Here is a 16,275-nt window from a genome sequence, read left to right on the forward strand (position 1 = left end):
CGCCCATACGGGTAGTTATCTTCTTTTAGTTAACCTGACGCACGCGCTTCTGACCTAGCCGGAATCCAGTGTCTGCCCACACGAGTTCCACTTCGGGTATTTGCTCACCCGAGAATGCAGGACTGCGGTCATACTTTCGCCCCTCGCGAATCCTGATCCACTTGGTCACGGGTGTGGAATCATCACCAACCTCATCAGTTGTCTGGGCATCGTCCGCGTCGTGCCTTGCCGTAATGAGCATCCGAAGCATCTGCCCAAGCAGCTCGGCGTCTACTACTTCCGTACTTGTACCGGAAGGAAACGTGGACGACATCAGTACTGTACCAGAAGCGAGAGCCTTATCCTGCTTATTGACGAGATTGATGCTAGCCTCGAGCATGGCCAGATCTGGCCACCACAGGTCGAACTGGTACATATCTCTGAGACTATCGACGACCGTCTCTCGCCAGCCTACCGAGGGTAGATGTGAAAGCTGATAAACAATTTCCCAGCGTTCTCTATTTGGCTGAGCTTCCGGGGTAAACCCGATCCAGTACATCTGGGTGATATCCCAGACATCAGGATGATCCTGACTCACTTCGGAGTGAGAGGATGGCATTAGCTCACAGGCTCGCTTTGCATCACGGGCGCGTAAGAGCCGCACAACCTCTGATAATCCTGTGTAGGCCTCGGCAGCACGCGCCGGTGGGCCCTGGCGCGGATCGAACACCGTCTGGGCCGCAAGCGCACGGGCTCGTGGTGCCCCCGGACTGTACGCCGCCAGAAGATCGAGATGCATGTGTCGGCTTCGCTCTGCTGACGAAATAGCGCTATCCAGGACGGTATTATGGTCTCTCGGGTTTATTAGATTGTTGATGGCCTCGTCGAGACCAACATCAAGCAGGAGTGTGGTAGTTTCCACTCTTCCCGCCATAGCCGCTGTGCTGAGACTGAGGATGGCACCCTTGTGCGGAAGATAGTGCTTTTTGTACGCCTGTGCGATGCTACACCCTTCAAGGCTAGCCAGATGCGACAACAAGCGATGAATAATATCGTGACTCTGCTGGTCACTCAAAGTCTTGTTGTTGGCCAAGAGGCAAAAGACATCCTTGTCCTCTCTGTTACGGGCTCCGAGATCAGCTCCATTGGCGATTAGATAAAACAAACGTTGTTCGGGATCCTGCGTGACTTGGTTCGTATCCGCGGCTATCAGCAGAGGAGTAAGGCCTTGTCGATCGCCCAAATTGACATCGGGTGGGGGATCGTGGGCAAAGAGAATATCACAGGCGGACCGGAATTCTTCCTCGGTGTGATAAATTGTCACCAATAGGTGAAGAGGAGTCTCTTCGACGAAATCATTCCGAATGTCTAGAGATGTCATCTTTGATACTATCTTTTGCAGCACGTAAAGGTATGAGTCAGTATAGGCGAGCCGTGGGCCTGTGATCCTAGCCCATTGATGGAGAACTTGAGCAAACGAGATATTAGCTCATGTAGGGTGCTTTTTTTCACCTGACAATTACTCACCAGTATCCTTCGAAGTTCCTCGAGGACCTTCAACATCCGCACCGGCATTGATCAAAGCGCACAATGCACCTCCGTTCCAGACTCCATCTTCTGCCGCTCTCACGACAGCCGTAGTTCGAGGATATACCTCGTCTCGGTCTTCGGGACTCGCGCCCGCCAGAGTAAGTGCGGCAACCATATCTGTCATCTGCTGAAGATGACTATCCCAACTTCCGTGTCGTATCCAGTAATGCCATGCCTGCCGTAGAGGACCATGATACTCTGGCTGATGGAAGGTCATCAGGTGAAGCATGTTTCTTCCACGTGCATCCTTTGCTCCGCCGTTCGCTCCTTTAGATAAGAGGAATCGTAATACTTCGATGTCTCCGTACCAGCTGGCAAGACCTAGGGCAGTGGTCGCATTGTCTGAGTCATGATACGTGGCATTGACATCAGCACCAAGTTCCAATAGGACCTCCATTGCTAGCATGTTACGAGCGAATGCTGCCCAATGGAACGGTGTCCCCATGGGTAGCTCAAAAGGGCTTTTACGTCTTGGTCAGTATCCGCGGCATGTCGAGGTTATACGGTAACCAATGAGGACTTACTAATGAAACATGAAGTTCCTTCGTGCCGCGTATGCACCTTCCTCGGTTCTCTCTGGAACCATCAAAGCATTAACGTTGGCGCCTCCCTCCCGGATAAAACGAGTCGCAACGCTGCTTGTAGAGCACTCCGGAAACATGAATAGCCAGTGCAAAGGGGTCAGCTTGTCTCTCCGGGTCGTCATGGAGGAAGCTGCACCTTTGTCTAAAAGATAGTGGACCGTGTTTGTCTGCCCAGCTTGACAGGCCTTGTAAAGCGGTGTTTCACCATTGTCGTTTATTACGTCAACTGGCATTGTATAAGATTCCACAAGCCATTGAACCACATCGATGGAGCCCAGTGCTGCTGCGACATGCAATAGCGTATTGCCATTGATATCAACGACCCTCTTGTTCGCTGTAAGGCACTCTTCTGCTCGTTTCCTATCTTGAGCAACAGCTAGGATAGCTGGCTTTCGAGTAAAGGAATCTGTGCAAAAGCCACCTGCATCTCGAAACGTTTGCCTTGCGGTCTGCAGCTGCTCCTCTGTGACCCTCGACGAGTGTGACGCAAAGAGGTATCCCTCAGACACGGCTTGAAGCAACCACTTATCTAATGTCTGTTCGTCGAAAGCCGGCGTCTGGCCATGGGCATGCATGACCTGCGAGTATACTGCTCGAGCCGGGGAATAGCCACTTCTGGCAGCCTCAGTGATGTAGGTGAGCAGGCGATCGAGATACGACGGCTTGGCTCCAGTGATGCACTGGGCCATACCCAGCAGAACGTCACCGGCATGTCGCAAGGATTGGTCGCTCTGGGATTCAGCAAACTGCTGCTCCAGCTCTGCAAGGAGGGAGGGATCCAATCGGTACCAAAACCTGGGGCCTTGGTTGTGCGCCGGGTCAATGATGCCGACATTAGTAGTGACCTTGCGAGTATCCTGTGCCACGGCAAGCCTGGGGGTGCGTCAGCCAACGGCTTCCGATAGAGATTAGACGGTGAAGGGTATCTGAAGTTACCAGGATGAAAATGCAGGTATATCCAGCTTCAGCAGTTCAGGACTTGCCAGACTGCGTTTCCAGGGATCCGTTGCCAGCAACTGCCGGAGAGCTTTGCCTATTTGCATCCGAAGTGGACCAGTGATGGTCGCATCTTCTCTCAGCAAATAAAGTGCAACCTCAATCGGCTCTTCCCCAGGCATCTTCACTTTTACTGGCTCACCACGATTGATGAAGGTGGATAGAATGAGCAATCCCAAGCTGTAGGAATCGAAGCGGAACATAACTTCTGGGTTGAAAGCGTCGCCCTGCCACCTGGCGTAATCGCTAGCTTCAGGCGCCCGCCAGTCCTCGGTTCCATAGTAACTATCGATAGTGAGCTTGTCTTCAGGGGACTCTAAATCGACGCAGACCCCAAAGTCGCTGATCTTGGCGCACAGCGGGACTTTCTCATTCCCTGCAGAATCTTTGTAGATTAAGATGTTGTCTGGTTTGACGTCTCCATGGACGATATGCAGCCGGTGCAGCGCCTCGAGTCCTGACACTGCATCTAGCAAGAGCTGATACTTAACATCCTGGGGATGCGACCCAAGTAACCTCTCGTTGTCAATTTTGAGAAGGTCAGTAAGCGTCATCAGCGCCTCCTCCACGAACAATACGGGCACTGGAGTATCGGGATAAGGGTAATCGTATCCCCAGGCGACGAGTTTGGCAATGTTACGGTGGTTTCGGAGGTAGGGGTTGGATAAAGCAAGTATTTCCAGCTCCAAAGACCGTAGTCGTTGACGATAGTCCGAGCCGGAGGCAAAGCTGGAGTTTCCTTCACGGGATAGAAACACTTTGACGCGTTTGATCACCAACCCTTCGTTGCCAAAGAATCGTCCTGGGATGTCCTTGTATACTGTAAACTGTCCGCCACTGCCAATCTTGACTGCGCGGCGCTTGAGATTATAGGTTTGCAGATGACGTGGTCCATGGATGCCGGTTCGCGACAGGATACTGGTAAAGTCGGACACCGAGGTCATCAAGGCATTCTCGCCATTCCGCACGGCAGTGACTCGTTCCTCCAGTAGGTCCGTCGATGATAGACTGTTTTCATCATGGGACTCTTCGCCGTCAACCAAGCTGAGCGGGTCGAGATCTGGGGGCTCGGATGTGTTGTCGAGGAGGTCGTCGGGAGAAATGCTGGCTCCGCTATCATCCAGATCCAGATCGAGAGGGACCAATTCATCAAAGGGCTCTTCATCGAGGGTATCAAGAGCCTCCTGCAGTAGTGCAGCGCCATCATCGTCGAGTAAATCCATCGCATGAATTAAAAGATGGTTGTGTCAAAAGACGAGTCCTCTTCCGTTGCCAGGATGAACTGTTGACGAGAGCGGGATGGACTTCCCTTCCTTGCCGTGTGCATCGCACTCGTCACCCCCACTACCGCTAGTGCTGACGCTATCCCCACTCATACGAGGCAGTGGCTGCGGCAAAGTGAAGTTATTCGCCGCGAGGTCACGAGTTATAGTCTAGATATTTTCCTTATTTCATTCTTATTGCTGGATCGGGTTCAACTTGTTTGATTTACTGCTTTGTGGTACTGTTGATCCGACTTGTATCGTGATGTTTCTCTTCTCTTCTGTTAACCAACTACTTTACCTTTCCTTTCTCTAAGATATAAGCATAGTAGCGGATGCGTGTAGATACCTGGCCTTGAAATCTTCCGCTAACCATCGGAATCATTTTTCATGGGCACCCCATTCTCCCTAGAACCCGTAAAGGGACAACATCAGCTGGTTTGGTCCATCCTCCCGTTCAAATCTCCACAGTAGTAGAGATGCCCCTGTCCGAGCCTGGTCCCTACCAGAGCAGCATGAGTCTGATCCACATAGGTTGGAGCCTAAACCAGACTTTACCTTACCGCACCCTCAGTCGGAATATAGAGCTTGTCCTCGGATCGAGCGTACTTGACATGAAGCACCTTCATTCTATACGGCTTAGGCAATGAAGATAGCTCAACGTTGTCAGGCAAGAGAACGGATGGATTGAGTTGGAATGTTGTGCGATGATAATCGCCATAACTCCAGGGAAGACCAAAACCCCAAAGAATTCCCTGAATTTACCTTTGCGCGCTTGACGGTGGCCACCTACAGGAGCCTGCTCAAGAGGCCGGAGTAGGTGCCATCGAGGAAGTCTTGATATGCGAGAGAAAGAAGAAGGATTTTGGGTTTTTCGATTGAGGCCAGAGTGGTGATATTGGCGATTGAAAGAGATGTGGGGAATTGATCTCGGTGATTGACCTGTTGTGCGCACTTGAATCAACACGAATAAAGGACAGCCGCCGGGAAAGCGGGGAGTGACGGCAAAAGAGAGAGAAGGAACAACAAGGTAATCGGCTGTCAATAGTTACACCTATTCAAGCCATATCACAGAAGAAGCCCAAGTAACACACTGCTCGTTTATTACTCGGGCCGCACTTTCCTATCTTGAGGCCAATTAAACAACCCAATGTGGGGGGAAACAGTATCCCACAACCAATGACATTCAGCAGCTCCAACGAACCCAAGTACTAGTATTTTTATCGGTCGGGCAATGACAAGGAAATGGAAACTCAGGCACTAATACCATCGCCTAGGAATTCTGCAGCTGTCAAAGATGATCAATGGATCTACTCAGTATCACGATTTTGTTTAACCCGGATAACGGTTCTACTCACTAACAATTCGGGTCCAGGGTCGAAAAAGCAGAATCGTCACCGAAATGATATATATTTGGTTGACGGGAGCAGCGGCACCCGATAGTAGGGTAAAAAAGGTCACGATTATAGAAGGGTTAATGGTTGTTGTATCAGTTTTTTCCCCGTCTCCCCTTGAATACGATGTTAGTACCTCATGATCCTCCTAACATTTTCCTTTCCAAGCTAGGATAAACCTGTTTCCAGTATAGCTGGGACGCAGGGGTTCCTCACGTCAGCGCTAGGCCACCTGTCAGACCCGCCGACATGACTCGTCTCGGGCCCCTGCGTGGTGGCTCTGGCGGCAGCCCGCATATTAATACTTGCCAGTTGCCTTGCTGATCTGCTATTTCTTTAGGTAAACGCTAACATATCATACGAGGCTGGCCAAAATGGATGTCTATGGTACCGCAGTCACTGCAGTCCAGCAAGTCATCCAAGTGACCATCTTCATCAAGGGCGTCATTTCAGACGTTAAAGCCTATGACGATGATCGGGCCGCCATTCAGCTTCGATTGGACCTGCAGTTGACATCGTTGGAGTTCTTCCAGCGTCGGTTCTTGGATAAAAAGCGCGGTCTTCTGCTCCCAGGACAGCTTCCCGACTGGGTCGGAGAGACAATATGTAACCTCTTGCTGAAGATGGGTCGCGTGTTGGTTGAATATCGCGCTCTGGTGAAAGAGTATGAGATCTTGGATGCCTCGACTGCAGCACTAGACCACGGCGACGATGCCCTGCCGAAGGGAGGAAAATGGAAACAGTCGTTCCTCGATCGGACTAAGGCCAAAGCCAAAGAAATCAAGCTGAAAGGATACGACTGGGCACTCTTTGATAAGAAGAAACTCCTGGGTGTCTTGGCCGAATACAAAGAATGGACAGACAGTCTGCGAGACCTCATGCAGCACTTCTCCCAGGAGGCCTTATACACCCTGACGGATGGCTCCACAGCGAAGTCGCCGCCAGCAGCGACCGAAGTGCAAGGAACGGGACTAGAAGAGGTGGTCAAACGACAGCAACTAGCATTTCTTCATGCGCCAGCTGATTTTCAAGAACTCGAGGGTACCATTACTGAGTCCAACAGCGCATCGGATGGATTCCACTTGGGTTCGTGGACTCATCAGGATCAATCAACTCCGGTAGTCCTGGAATTTCGCCCCTATGACCGTCGTCTGCGATATGATGATCTTGATGAAGAAGAGATCGCAGAACTGAAGGCACCACTGCGGGACCTGGCTTGGCTCCTCCAGAATGCCACGTTTTCCGAGGGGAAAGAGGCTGCTGAGGTGTCACAACCAACGATATACTCCCTCCAGTGCCTGGGATACAAGGATGATGCAGAGAAGGAGCGGACCGTCTTTGCGTACCGACTCCCACTTCACGGTACTGACGATAATTCGATCGCAGTGCAGAACAACCTGACAACCTTGCACAGCTTGATAAACCAAGTAGATCCTCAGACCAAGCGGCCCACAAAGCCATCGCTTGAGGATCGCTTCGCCATCGCGCACTGCCTCGCACTAACCACTCTCAACGTCCACGGTTCGCTCTGGTTGCACAAGAACATTTGGAGTCGAGGTATTCTTTTATTTGAGCAGACGCAAGACAATGGCGTTGAGCTTATGTCCAAACTGACCCTCACTACAACCGCGACGTCCAACAAAGGCGGACTACAAAAGCCGCGCCTTCTCGCATTCCTCAGCGACTGGGGTTATGCCCGACCGGTCGAGGGAGCGACTGATATGCGTAGTGATTTTGAAATTGAACCCAACCTTTACCGCCACCCCGACCGTCAGGGCGCTCCCACACGACAGTTTTCCCGGCTCCATGATATATACGCGTTAGGGGTGGTTCTGTTGGAAATTGGGTTGTGGAAGACAGTGTCTCGCCTATTTGAAACACGCATTAAAGAGGGCCAGCGTACTCGCAAACTACCCAAGGCTCGCGACGTTCGTGCTGCTTTAACATCGCTGGCCCAACGCGACCTACCCAAGGAGATGGGTAGCGCTTATGCCTCTGCAGTTGTGGCCTGCCTTAGTGGCGACTTTCGCAAGGGAAGTGATCCGGAACTTTCTCTGGACTTTCGCGCGAAGGTGCTGGACTGCGTAGCGGAGGGATTGCGGCTCTGACTACGAGCCAGCATCTGTCTTTTGATTAGCATACTATAGCGCAATGAAAGACCATTTGATCATCCTCTTGGAATATACCTCAACCCGTAGGCTAGTTACCAATCGCGGTCCATGTTGAATCAGTGTTTTCATTGCCATCTAAGGCAAGGTGTATTTAGAGAACCTTCAGCAAATCTTTGAGAGTGTGCTCATGATAGAGATTACATTGGAAGCTACCGAAGCTATGCGATCATCCTGATAGCGACTGGCCCTGTTTGATCCTCTACCTCGAACTTGTCCACATCCCCTCCCAGGATGTAGTTCCCTCCCTCGATCACCTTTTCACTCGGCCGCTCATCAAACGAGCACAAATAATTCCCTCCTTCCGACCATGTGTGTAGGTTCTTCCCTTTGAGGTCTCCCTCTACATCACCCCAGCACCACCACAAGACCTCACATCCACCATGGTTGACTTTAATCTCGAACTCTTGCCCGGATGTAATATCTTCCGGACGAAGTGTGGAATGTTTGAACAGCCGATCAAACGATATTTCATAAGGGACCACGATACTCGTACCATCGGCTGGGATAGTGAGGAGGCGGTATCCCCTTTCGGCCAGACTTGGCCCTTCAAAATTGTCACAATAGCGCGGTCTAATGATACCAAAATTGATCATCCGCTGGGGATTACGCTTGGAAGTAAGACCGGCCCCAAAAACGCCGATCTCTAAACCCTCGCCTGCAAAGACTGACCGGTCGGCAGCGATGGTGACTGATCGGCCGGGGCACGTGGAATCGATGATGCGGGCGCGCACAAACACCTTAAGAAAGTGGGAAGAGGAAAGCGAAAGAGTCGGCGAACTCGATGTTAGGGTGAGAGCAATTGTCACTCCATCATCTGCAGAAGCCGAGGTCATTATGAGATTGACGCAGAGAGTGAAGTTAGCTGAGATGGCAAGCAAGAAAGTACAAGCGGGATGGTTGGAAGAGTGAATTGTTAACCAGCAGGTTGGATAGTTGTGAAGGGAGAGGCCTGCTCTCTCCTTGTCAGCACCGTCAGCAGCAAATAAGAAAAATCTAAGCCTACGGAATCACCGGTATTCAGCCTTGTGTACTCAATGTCAGCATGCCATTTTCGTTCCCACATTGGTGGATATGGCCCCCAGCCCTGCGAATTACCCGCGCTCTAGTCTCACAATGCGCGGGCGGTTTGCAAGGCTACAGCTGCAGGTAGATTGAGCGCGTAAAGGATCCCTCTTACTGCCAGGATTTATATTCAACCATCCGTTCCATCAAGGTAATACAAAATCATCTGAGGGAATATCTAGGACTAATTTCTTTCTTTATTTTTTTTTTTCCTTATTTATTTAGTTGTTTATTGATTTTCTTCTTATAAGACTGTTGAAGTGAATGGCTGAGATTATTAGCGCTATAGTAAAAGATCGAAATTTCTACTGATTGTCATTACCATATATAATGTGTAATGGGACGGCTAACTGCTCACGCCACCCCCTAAGAACGCGGAAACTAATGTATGATGAATGGTGAGGACCGGAAGAACAATAGAATATTCCATTCCTGCCTTGCATTGGTCATAGGCGTAGTTATTGCTGATAATCACAGTTGTATTCCTATTCCAACGGTGTGTCCTCACGTGAAATAGATCAGCAATTATCTCTCATATCCACATCTGATTTGAGATTGTGGGAATTAATACGGAGTAACGAGCTGTAATATAGAGGTCCAGGGTGCAAGGGATGCGCCAATTAGGAAAGGATTGTCGATTCCGTTCGTGTCAAACCTAACAGAGAATACTCAAAAATATAGGCCATGCAATAGAGGAAAATAAAGCTATTAATTCTGCATATTGCGAGGTTCTCCAGCCGTCAGATGTTCGATCCGTCATCATGATTTAGTTGTACTCCATACGGAGACTATCGCTTCTATATGAGATCATTTACCCCTTTGTCATGTCGAAACCGTGGGAGCAGATCTTTCGGGCTTCTCACAAGACTTGGTATCACAAGTAACCTGGCAACACGGCCACGCTGATGTTTACATTGGCGGTGTTTATTGTTAATGATGGCTTCTTGGTCTTCCGGATCCGCACGGGGCCATGAGGTCTTCAGAACACGTCGTTCCTCACAGCAAGGAAGAAAACTCTATTTTGAGAACTAAAAAGCATCCTCAGACGCGAGGCGTATCTGCAAGTGGACGGTTCTCCGCCACGCGAATGACAGGGATCCAACCCAACGCGCAGGATGTACGCGTCTCTCGCACGGATCCTGGACTAGACCGCCATGACGGGAGAACCTTTGAAAGAATAACTTGCATGCATTTGGTGTGTCACAGAACAAACGAGGGGTCAAAATGCGCGATCAATGACACTTGTCAGAGCCTGCGAGAATAGAGACTATATCACACACGAGAATTGACGTTTCACTGGAATGAAGGATGATTCTTTTGGGAATCCGGCCGAGACAGGAGGGAGTTCGGCGACTCCCCTGCCGCAGCTATTCATAGTTTCTGCAATAACTCGAACAGTTTGCTAGTCGATCGGATCTGTCACCCACGCGATATGATACTATCATCGATGGCAGAGTTTCAGTAGAAGCCACATAGCGGGGATACCTGTTGCCACTCACCTGGTGATTCGCTTGTCATTGCCAGACCCGACCGCGGACAAGGCAGCTCGGAACCCTAAATGCGCATGGACGGCAACCAAGGTGGATGCATCACTTTCCATCAACGGAAAGATTGAATGACGCCCTTGCATGGGTTCTTCAAGGCAGGCTATAAGTAAGGCCCCCGCATGGAATGCCATGTGGCGATAGGTTAGGTTGTCACTTTAGATGTACCAGAATCAATTCACAGCTTTAGTATACAACATGGGAGACTACAACAGCTTAGGCGCCATACCTCGTCATGTCGATCGGAAAGCCCTCTATACAGATCTTGAGGCTCGCGTTCGCTATCTGCAACAATTTATTGGCTTCACTGCCGGTCAGTCGTCCCGTATCTCCTGTCTAGATGTCTCCATGACGGAGGCAGTTCAGACTATATCACTGACACAATGCTCCAGATGATGTTATTGCACTAAACAAAGGATCTAAATACATCAAAGCACTAGCACCCACCCTTGTCGATCGCGTATACTCCAAGCTTCTAGAGGCAGATATAACAGCCCGTGTATTCAAGACTCGCAGCACAACATCTGAGGAGGATCTTGACGAGTATCCCGAGTTCAAAAGCCCCTATATACAATGTCGCCGAATGTTCCTCCGCTGGTACATTACCCGAATATGTTCTGATCCGACCAAGATCGAATTCTGGGCGTACCTCGACAAAGTCGGGTAAGCGTCGGACTGGTTTGACAATCTGGATCTGCCAAACTGACACCTCAACTAGGCGTATGCATACGGGGAAAGACCGCATGATATCCTTTGATGTGGAATACATACACATCGGCGCGTGTCTCGGGTACATTCAAGATGTGCTCATCGAGGGAGTGATGGGGTGCGAGAAGATGTCACTCCCCTTCCGGGTTGCGCTGATCCGTGCCCTGGGAAAAGTAATCTGGATTCAGAATGATCTGTTTGCTCGATGGCGATGTAGGGACGGTGCCGAGTTCGAGACGGAAGTTGAGGCAATGCATCGAGATCAGAAATCGACAACAAACGCGACTAACGCCAATGCGAAGACACGCGATCAGCGGGATGAGGAGACATGCAGCGTGCGGAGTACCTCATCTTTCCAGGCAGAATCAGCCAGCATCTTCTCCGATCGTCAGTCGACTGCACGCACATCAATCAGCATCGCCACACAGCAAGCGGCCACGGACTATCCTGCGTGCCCGTTTTCACCCGATTATGCGCCGTCGTACGAAACAAAGGTTTGGTCTGATACCGAGTCTGGCCGCTGCTCTCGGTGATGTGAGGATCACGGGGCAGACAAAAATGGCAGTTGATATTGACCTACATAGTAAAGAGCCATTTTGTATGAGAATAAAAATGCACTATGTCACTAGGCTTCGAATGAAGGAGGTGAGGTATGTACAGCCGGGTATTGACGGGCAAACTTTCACGGTCGGGCTATGCCAAGTTTGACAGAAGACCCCAAACACCGACAATGATTGAAGTAGAACTTCATATATACTCAAAAGTCACAAGATTTATACAGAAGAATTTCAGACATACTCTCCAGCACCACAAAGTAGCTCGGATGGCAGCAATCACGGTTTCACAAAGGTTAAAAAGTCGAGGCTCAGGTCAGTGAAGAAGCTGGCGCCCGCGACCGGGTTAGGGGCATCTGCGACCGTCACATTGCAATATTCATCGAAGCTCCCTGCAGCCTTGGTCCTTTTCCCGAGAAGGGACATATAATCTGCCAACAGACAACTACGGCCTGGTCCATTTTGGCAGTGGGCGATGGGGTAGACCGCGTCGTTGAACAGTATGCGGACATAGGTTTTGTCGTTCATTCGGCGTCGAGACTCGACCTCGCAACTCAACACTTCAAAGGCAACAGTGCCTCGCATGGTGATCCAATTGGCAACGTCATATAGATGGTGGGCGGGGAGCCGGTCGATGGGTAGGGAGGGCTCGTCATCGAAGATGCCCATGGCAGCGGTCATTTCCGCGATCTGATTGTCATTCAAGAAGGCCATGATCAGGTTGGGAACGGTGAAGTTACCACCATCAGCATCGGTTCCAACCTGACCCGGACCCTTACTTAAGAGGTCCATCAAGCTGTTGAGGAAAGGTAAGAAGAGCACCTTGGCCGGACCAACAGAGCCAGGGCCGACTTTGTAGTAGTAGCTCAAATCCTGCGAATACGCGTAGTTGCGTAGCTCGTCCTCGGTGAACACTCCGCACCAGGGGCTCAGACGTCCGGTTATCTGACTTTCGTATCCGCACATATAGGGAAAGAAGAGAATGTCGCTCTCGTCGAAGGTGAGATTGCCACTGACGAGGGAGTTGATGCGTTCGAGCGCCTTGGGAGTCCAGGTAGCGTCGACTGTCACGGAGTTAGCCCGGTCGCACGGATGGACTTCCCCTTAGGCTTACAATCGGTAACATTATTTCCCCCGCTGGATATTGAGGAAAATGCAGGACACATATCAGACGGTCCTAGGGAATTCCCGATAGCGCTGACGGAACCGGTCGAGTTCACGCTGACCACAGTGCCGTACGTGTCGGCATACTCGTAGAGGTACCCATTAACGAAGGCACGGGCGGTCTGAACGACTCGCGACTCATTTAGAGGATACTGGTAAGCATTCGCCCATGCATAGAATGGGGTTCCATCTTCGTAGAAGTGGGGATCTGACATTACATTAGCAACCAATGAAAATGGGCATGGGGCTGCAGTCTTACATCGGGCCCGTAGCTGGTAGCCCAGATCGGTCGCCTACACACAATTAGTGTTCATACCGTGTTGATGTTCGTGAATGGGCAGGTACCTCCTTCCATCCTGTCATTGACTCTTGAGACATTTGCAGGCTTGGATTGGTCAAAACTGGGGTCCATTCTGGGATGAAGGCCAGTGATCCGCGGGCCTCAAAGCCGGTGCTATTGACAGCAGCTTGGATCTAGTATCGGAGGTTAGAAAGAATGGCTGTGCCCTGACACATTACTGTGACGGAGATAACAGACCTTCTCCTTGATACCAACCCATGATTCATAGGAGCCAGAATCTGGGAAGCTGCAGTCCAAGCTTAGCGCTCAAGGACCTGGGCGCAGTACGTCGTGGAGCACTTACCGGCTGCCGTGCCTCACGACATACGCCGCTTGCTGGACCGAGCACTTATCTGGGACGCTACTGTCGATACCGAAGACATTGGGGCCTGGGAATACAAGTAAGGACCACTATCGCCGCAGAATGTAAGGAAAAGGGTTCGTACCAGCGAAGTAAGGGCTATTTCCGCCGGCATATTGCAGGGGGTTTTGGTTTGTCGGGGTCGACGGAGATAAGATATCATTAGCGGGAGCCAGGACTTGGGCACTGCTCCAGCTAACCACTATCAACAGCCACAAAGGACTGACCGACGGCCTGAATGAGTTCACCATGTTAATTCGATAAAACGAAGACTGGCAGAACAATGGAACGAAGGTTGTACCATCCAACGGTTCAGGGGCGAGGCGGACTGTTCAGTGATGTACAGATAGCTTTATATGATTTTCATACCCTGGATGCACCTGCAGCTGGTACGTAGGGTCTCATGTCATAGGAGAAAAACAGTTGGCGGTCGCGTCCGACGGTAGGACTAAGTACTCCTAGTAGTAGCGCTAGTGATGGAATGCGTTTTGCCGTCCTATAGTCCGTCCACGTGCCAGAAGCATATTAAGTCGAAATTAAACGACGCGAAGTGGCCTTTTCAAAGTAATTTGCGGTTGCCGAGCGGGGTGGCCAATCGCATAAGATGGAGCACAACGTGATTTCGCGATTTGCCAACTCTTACACCTACTCCCGGTTTCGCAACTGCCATGATCTGTTGTTCCACAACAAAGCGCTTATTATTAGTAGTACTATGGTACGGCTACCTCCACGAAGACTCGGTTAAGTGTAGATTAGACTATAGCGACAACAAATATGGTATATCCATATTATAGATATTAGCAGATGTGCCATAGAACGCTGTGTTAAATTCAATTTAATAAATCAATTGAGCCAATATCTAGCATCCAAAAGACAATATCTAAACGACGGCAAACCTTGTTGAAAGGTTGTGCCACTAGCCACCTCTACACGGACTAGTCATTCAACTAGTAATAAGCGCACTCATCATTCTTACCAACACCTCCATCTTCACACGAAAAAGCGCACCGTTCAGCAACTGTGAGTGAATGGTCGTTGTTGCAATGGAAGACGTATATGTCCCATGTCCACATCCTGATTGCGTTGTCTGAGTCCCCGTAGGCTGTGATGGCCTGCCGCATAGCGTCATTGTTGTTGCTGTCTACAAAGCAACGAGAGTGAGTATTTCTAAACCACCCGGGAGGGCTTAAGGAATGGGATATTACCAAGTGGTGCGAGAGTATCGGCACAATAATTCAACCCTGCGGTGCAGGTGGCGGCGCTGGTAGCACCTGCAAGGGCCAAGGTAGTGAAGATTGGGATGAGCTTCATCCTGAGGGACGAGAAGCAATGGATACTCGGATAAAGATAAATTACCTCTTTATCTGATATTTATTTTCTTACAGTGTGAATTGAACTTGGGGTTACCATGAGAATGAAGAGAGTGGTGCTGTACTTATATACGGCCTGTGGAGGATAGAAGAGTATTCATGACTGTCTGGTATTTGAATTATCTGATGCATGTGCGGGTAAAGGACATTCTGCAAGACAGCGATCGGCACTCATGGTGATACAATGACCAAGTAGCTGGAATTCCCGAGTGAGATATAAGAGGCTTACACAATTAGATGTGCCATAGCGTGCTTTGACCACCATACTCGATCCTACTAGATCAATCCATGAACTTGCAAGTAAAGGCCCGCACTAGAATATATCTTTCGCCAGTTACCAGTCGCCAGTCAAGGCCAAGAGAGCGTGAGAAGCATGGCATGCCAGCAGCCTTTCTTTAGAGCTATGCAAGGTCACTGGCAATTGCAATTGAATACCCATATTCTTTGGGGAAATATCTCTAGCATTCTCAAGTGGTAGAAGTAGAGCACGTGAATATAGACGTTGTTGCATATATACGGATGTGGGTTGAAGGATGATGACAACCACCTGAAACTTTTATTAATATGACCGATGACCCGTACCATGAGTAAAGACAATTTGGGTGTTTGGCTATTGTGGTACAATATCCAATGAAAGACGGCAGGCGGGATGATGATTCCTGGCAGTCCCAATCCTGTCCTCTTTATTCGACTCGAATGCACATATCTAGGGCTATAATGAGAGTTTCTGGCCTGCGAACACAGTGAGTCAGAGCGCTCATGCCCCAGTTAACGCTGCCCTGGCCATTACCGTATCGTCATAGCTTATCGGTCTAGTGACTCTGTTGCGGGCTTTTCTTGCAGAGAACAGGCTCAGCAGGATTTGTGAACTCGAATCCAAACGCCAATTTCGCTTTCTGCTGTTCCTTTGTCCAGTGTGTCGTAGCTTTTACTTTCAGCACACCCGAGTCGTTGGATGCATGAAAATTGATATGTTCACGTCAGCTTCTGATCATTCTTTAACCACAAAAGCATTCAGCGGATGGAGAACATGGCGCAGCAGATGATCCGTGACTCCCCCACAGTGGCTCCTACGACTGCCATTGGCTGCTATGTCGAGAGCGGAACCGGGCAGATTCTCTGTCCTACCCTGTGGGTTAGTCCAGACCAGTCTGTTTCGGATTCAGCTAACAAGGTTCCCCGCACTTGGGGTTGTA

The 16,275-nt window shown here is 50.1% G+C and overlaps 5 protein-coding genes across 5 annotated transcripts; 2 read left to right on the forward strand and 3 right to left on the reverse strand.

Annotated features, from left to right (window-relative positions):
• Window positions 1–25: 25 nt before the first annotated feature.
• AtWU_11468 (kinase domain containing protein) lies at window positions 26–4,372 on the reverse strand (the record flags this gene model as incomplete). The annotated part of the gene is made up of 4 exons (XM_035506568.1): window positions 26–1,446; window positions 1,507–2,030; window positions 2,094–3,026; window positions 3,090–4,372. 4 exons carry the CDS (start codon window positions 4,370–4,372, stop codon window positions 26–28), a joined length of 4,161 nt encoding a protein of 1,386 aa, XP_035362461.1.
• A 1,807-nt stretch (window positions 4,373–6,179) lies between these two features.
• Window positions 6,180–7,913, forward strand: AtWU_11469 (uncharacterized protein; the record flags this gene model as incomplete). Its single annotated transcript, XM_035506569.1, has 1 exon — window positions 6,180–7,913. The coding sequence occupies one exon, from the start codon at window positions 6,180–6,182 to the stop codon at window positions 7,911–7,913; it is 1,734 nt and encodes a 577-aa protein (XP_035362462.1).
• A 221-nt stretch (window positions 7,914–8,134) lies between these two features.
• On the reverse strand, window positions 8,135–8,809 carry AtWU_11470 (potassium/sodium efflux P-type ATPase, fungal-type; the record flags this gene model as incomplete). The annotated part of the gene is made up of 1 exon (XM_035506570.1): window positions 8,135–8,809. One exon carries the CDS (start codon window positions 8,807–8,809, stop codon window positions 8,135–8,137), a length of 675 nt encoding a protein of 224 aa, XP_035362463.1.
• A 1,971-nt stretch (window positions 8,810–10,780) lies between these two features.
• On the forward strand, window positions 10,781–11,823 carry AtWU_11471 (protoglobin family protein; the record flags this gene model as incomplete). The annotated part of the gene is made up of 3 exons (XM_035506571.1): window positions 10,781–10,895; window positions 10,975–11,245; window positions 11,301–11,823. 3 exons carry the CDS (start codon window positions 10,781–10,783, stop codon window positions 11,821–11,823), a joined length of 909 nt encoding a protein of 302 aa, XP_035362464.1.
• Window positions 11,824–12,123: 300 nt separating this feature from the next.
• On the reverse strand, window positions 12,124–13,960 carry AtWU_11472 (putative histidine acid phosphatase; the record flags this gene model as incomplete). The annotated part of the gene is made up of 7 exons (XM_035506572.1): window positions 12,124–12,908; window positions 12,959–13,216; window positions 13,268–13,301; window positions 13,354–13,482; window positions 13,547–13,595; window positions 13,653–13,737; window positions 13,795–13,960. The coding sequence occupies 7 exons, from the start codon at window positions 13,958–13,960 to the stop codon at window positions 12,124–12,126; spliced, it is 1,506 nt and encodes a 501-aa protein (XP_035362465.1).
• Window positions 13,961–16,275: the final 2,315 nt, after the last annotated feature.

The sequence above is a fragment of the Aspergillus tubingensis genome (genome assembly GCF_013340325.1).
Source record: "Aspergillus tubingensis WU-2223L DNA, scaffold_15, whole genome shotgun sequence".
Taxonomy (NCBI): domain Eukaryota; kingdom Fungi; phylum Ascomycota; class Eurotiomycetes; order Eurotiales; family Aspergillaceae; genus Aspergillus; species Aspergillus tubingensis.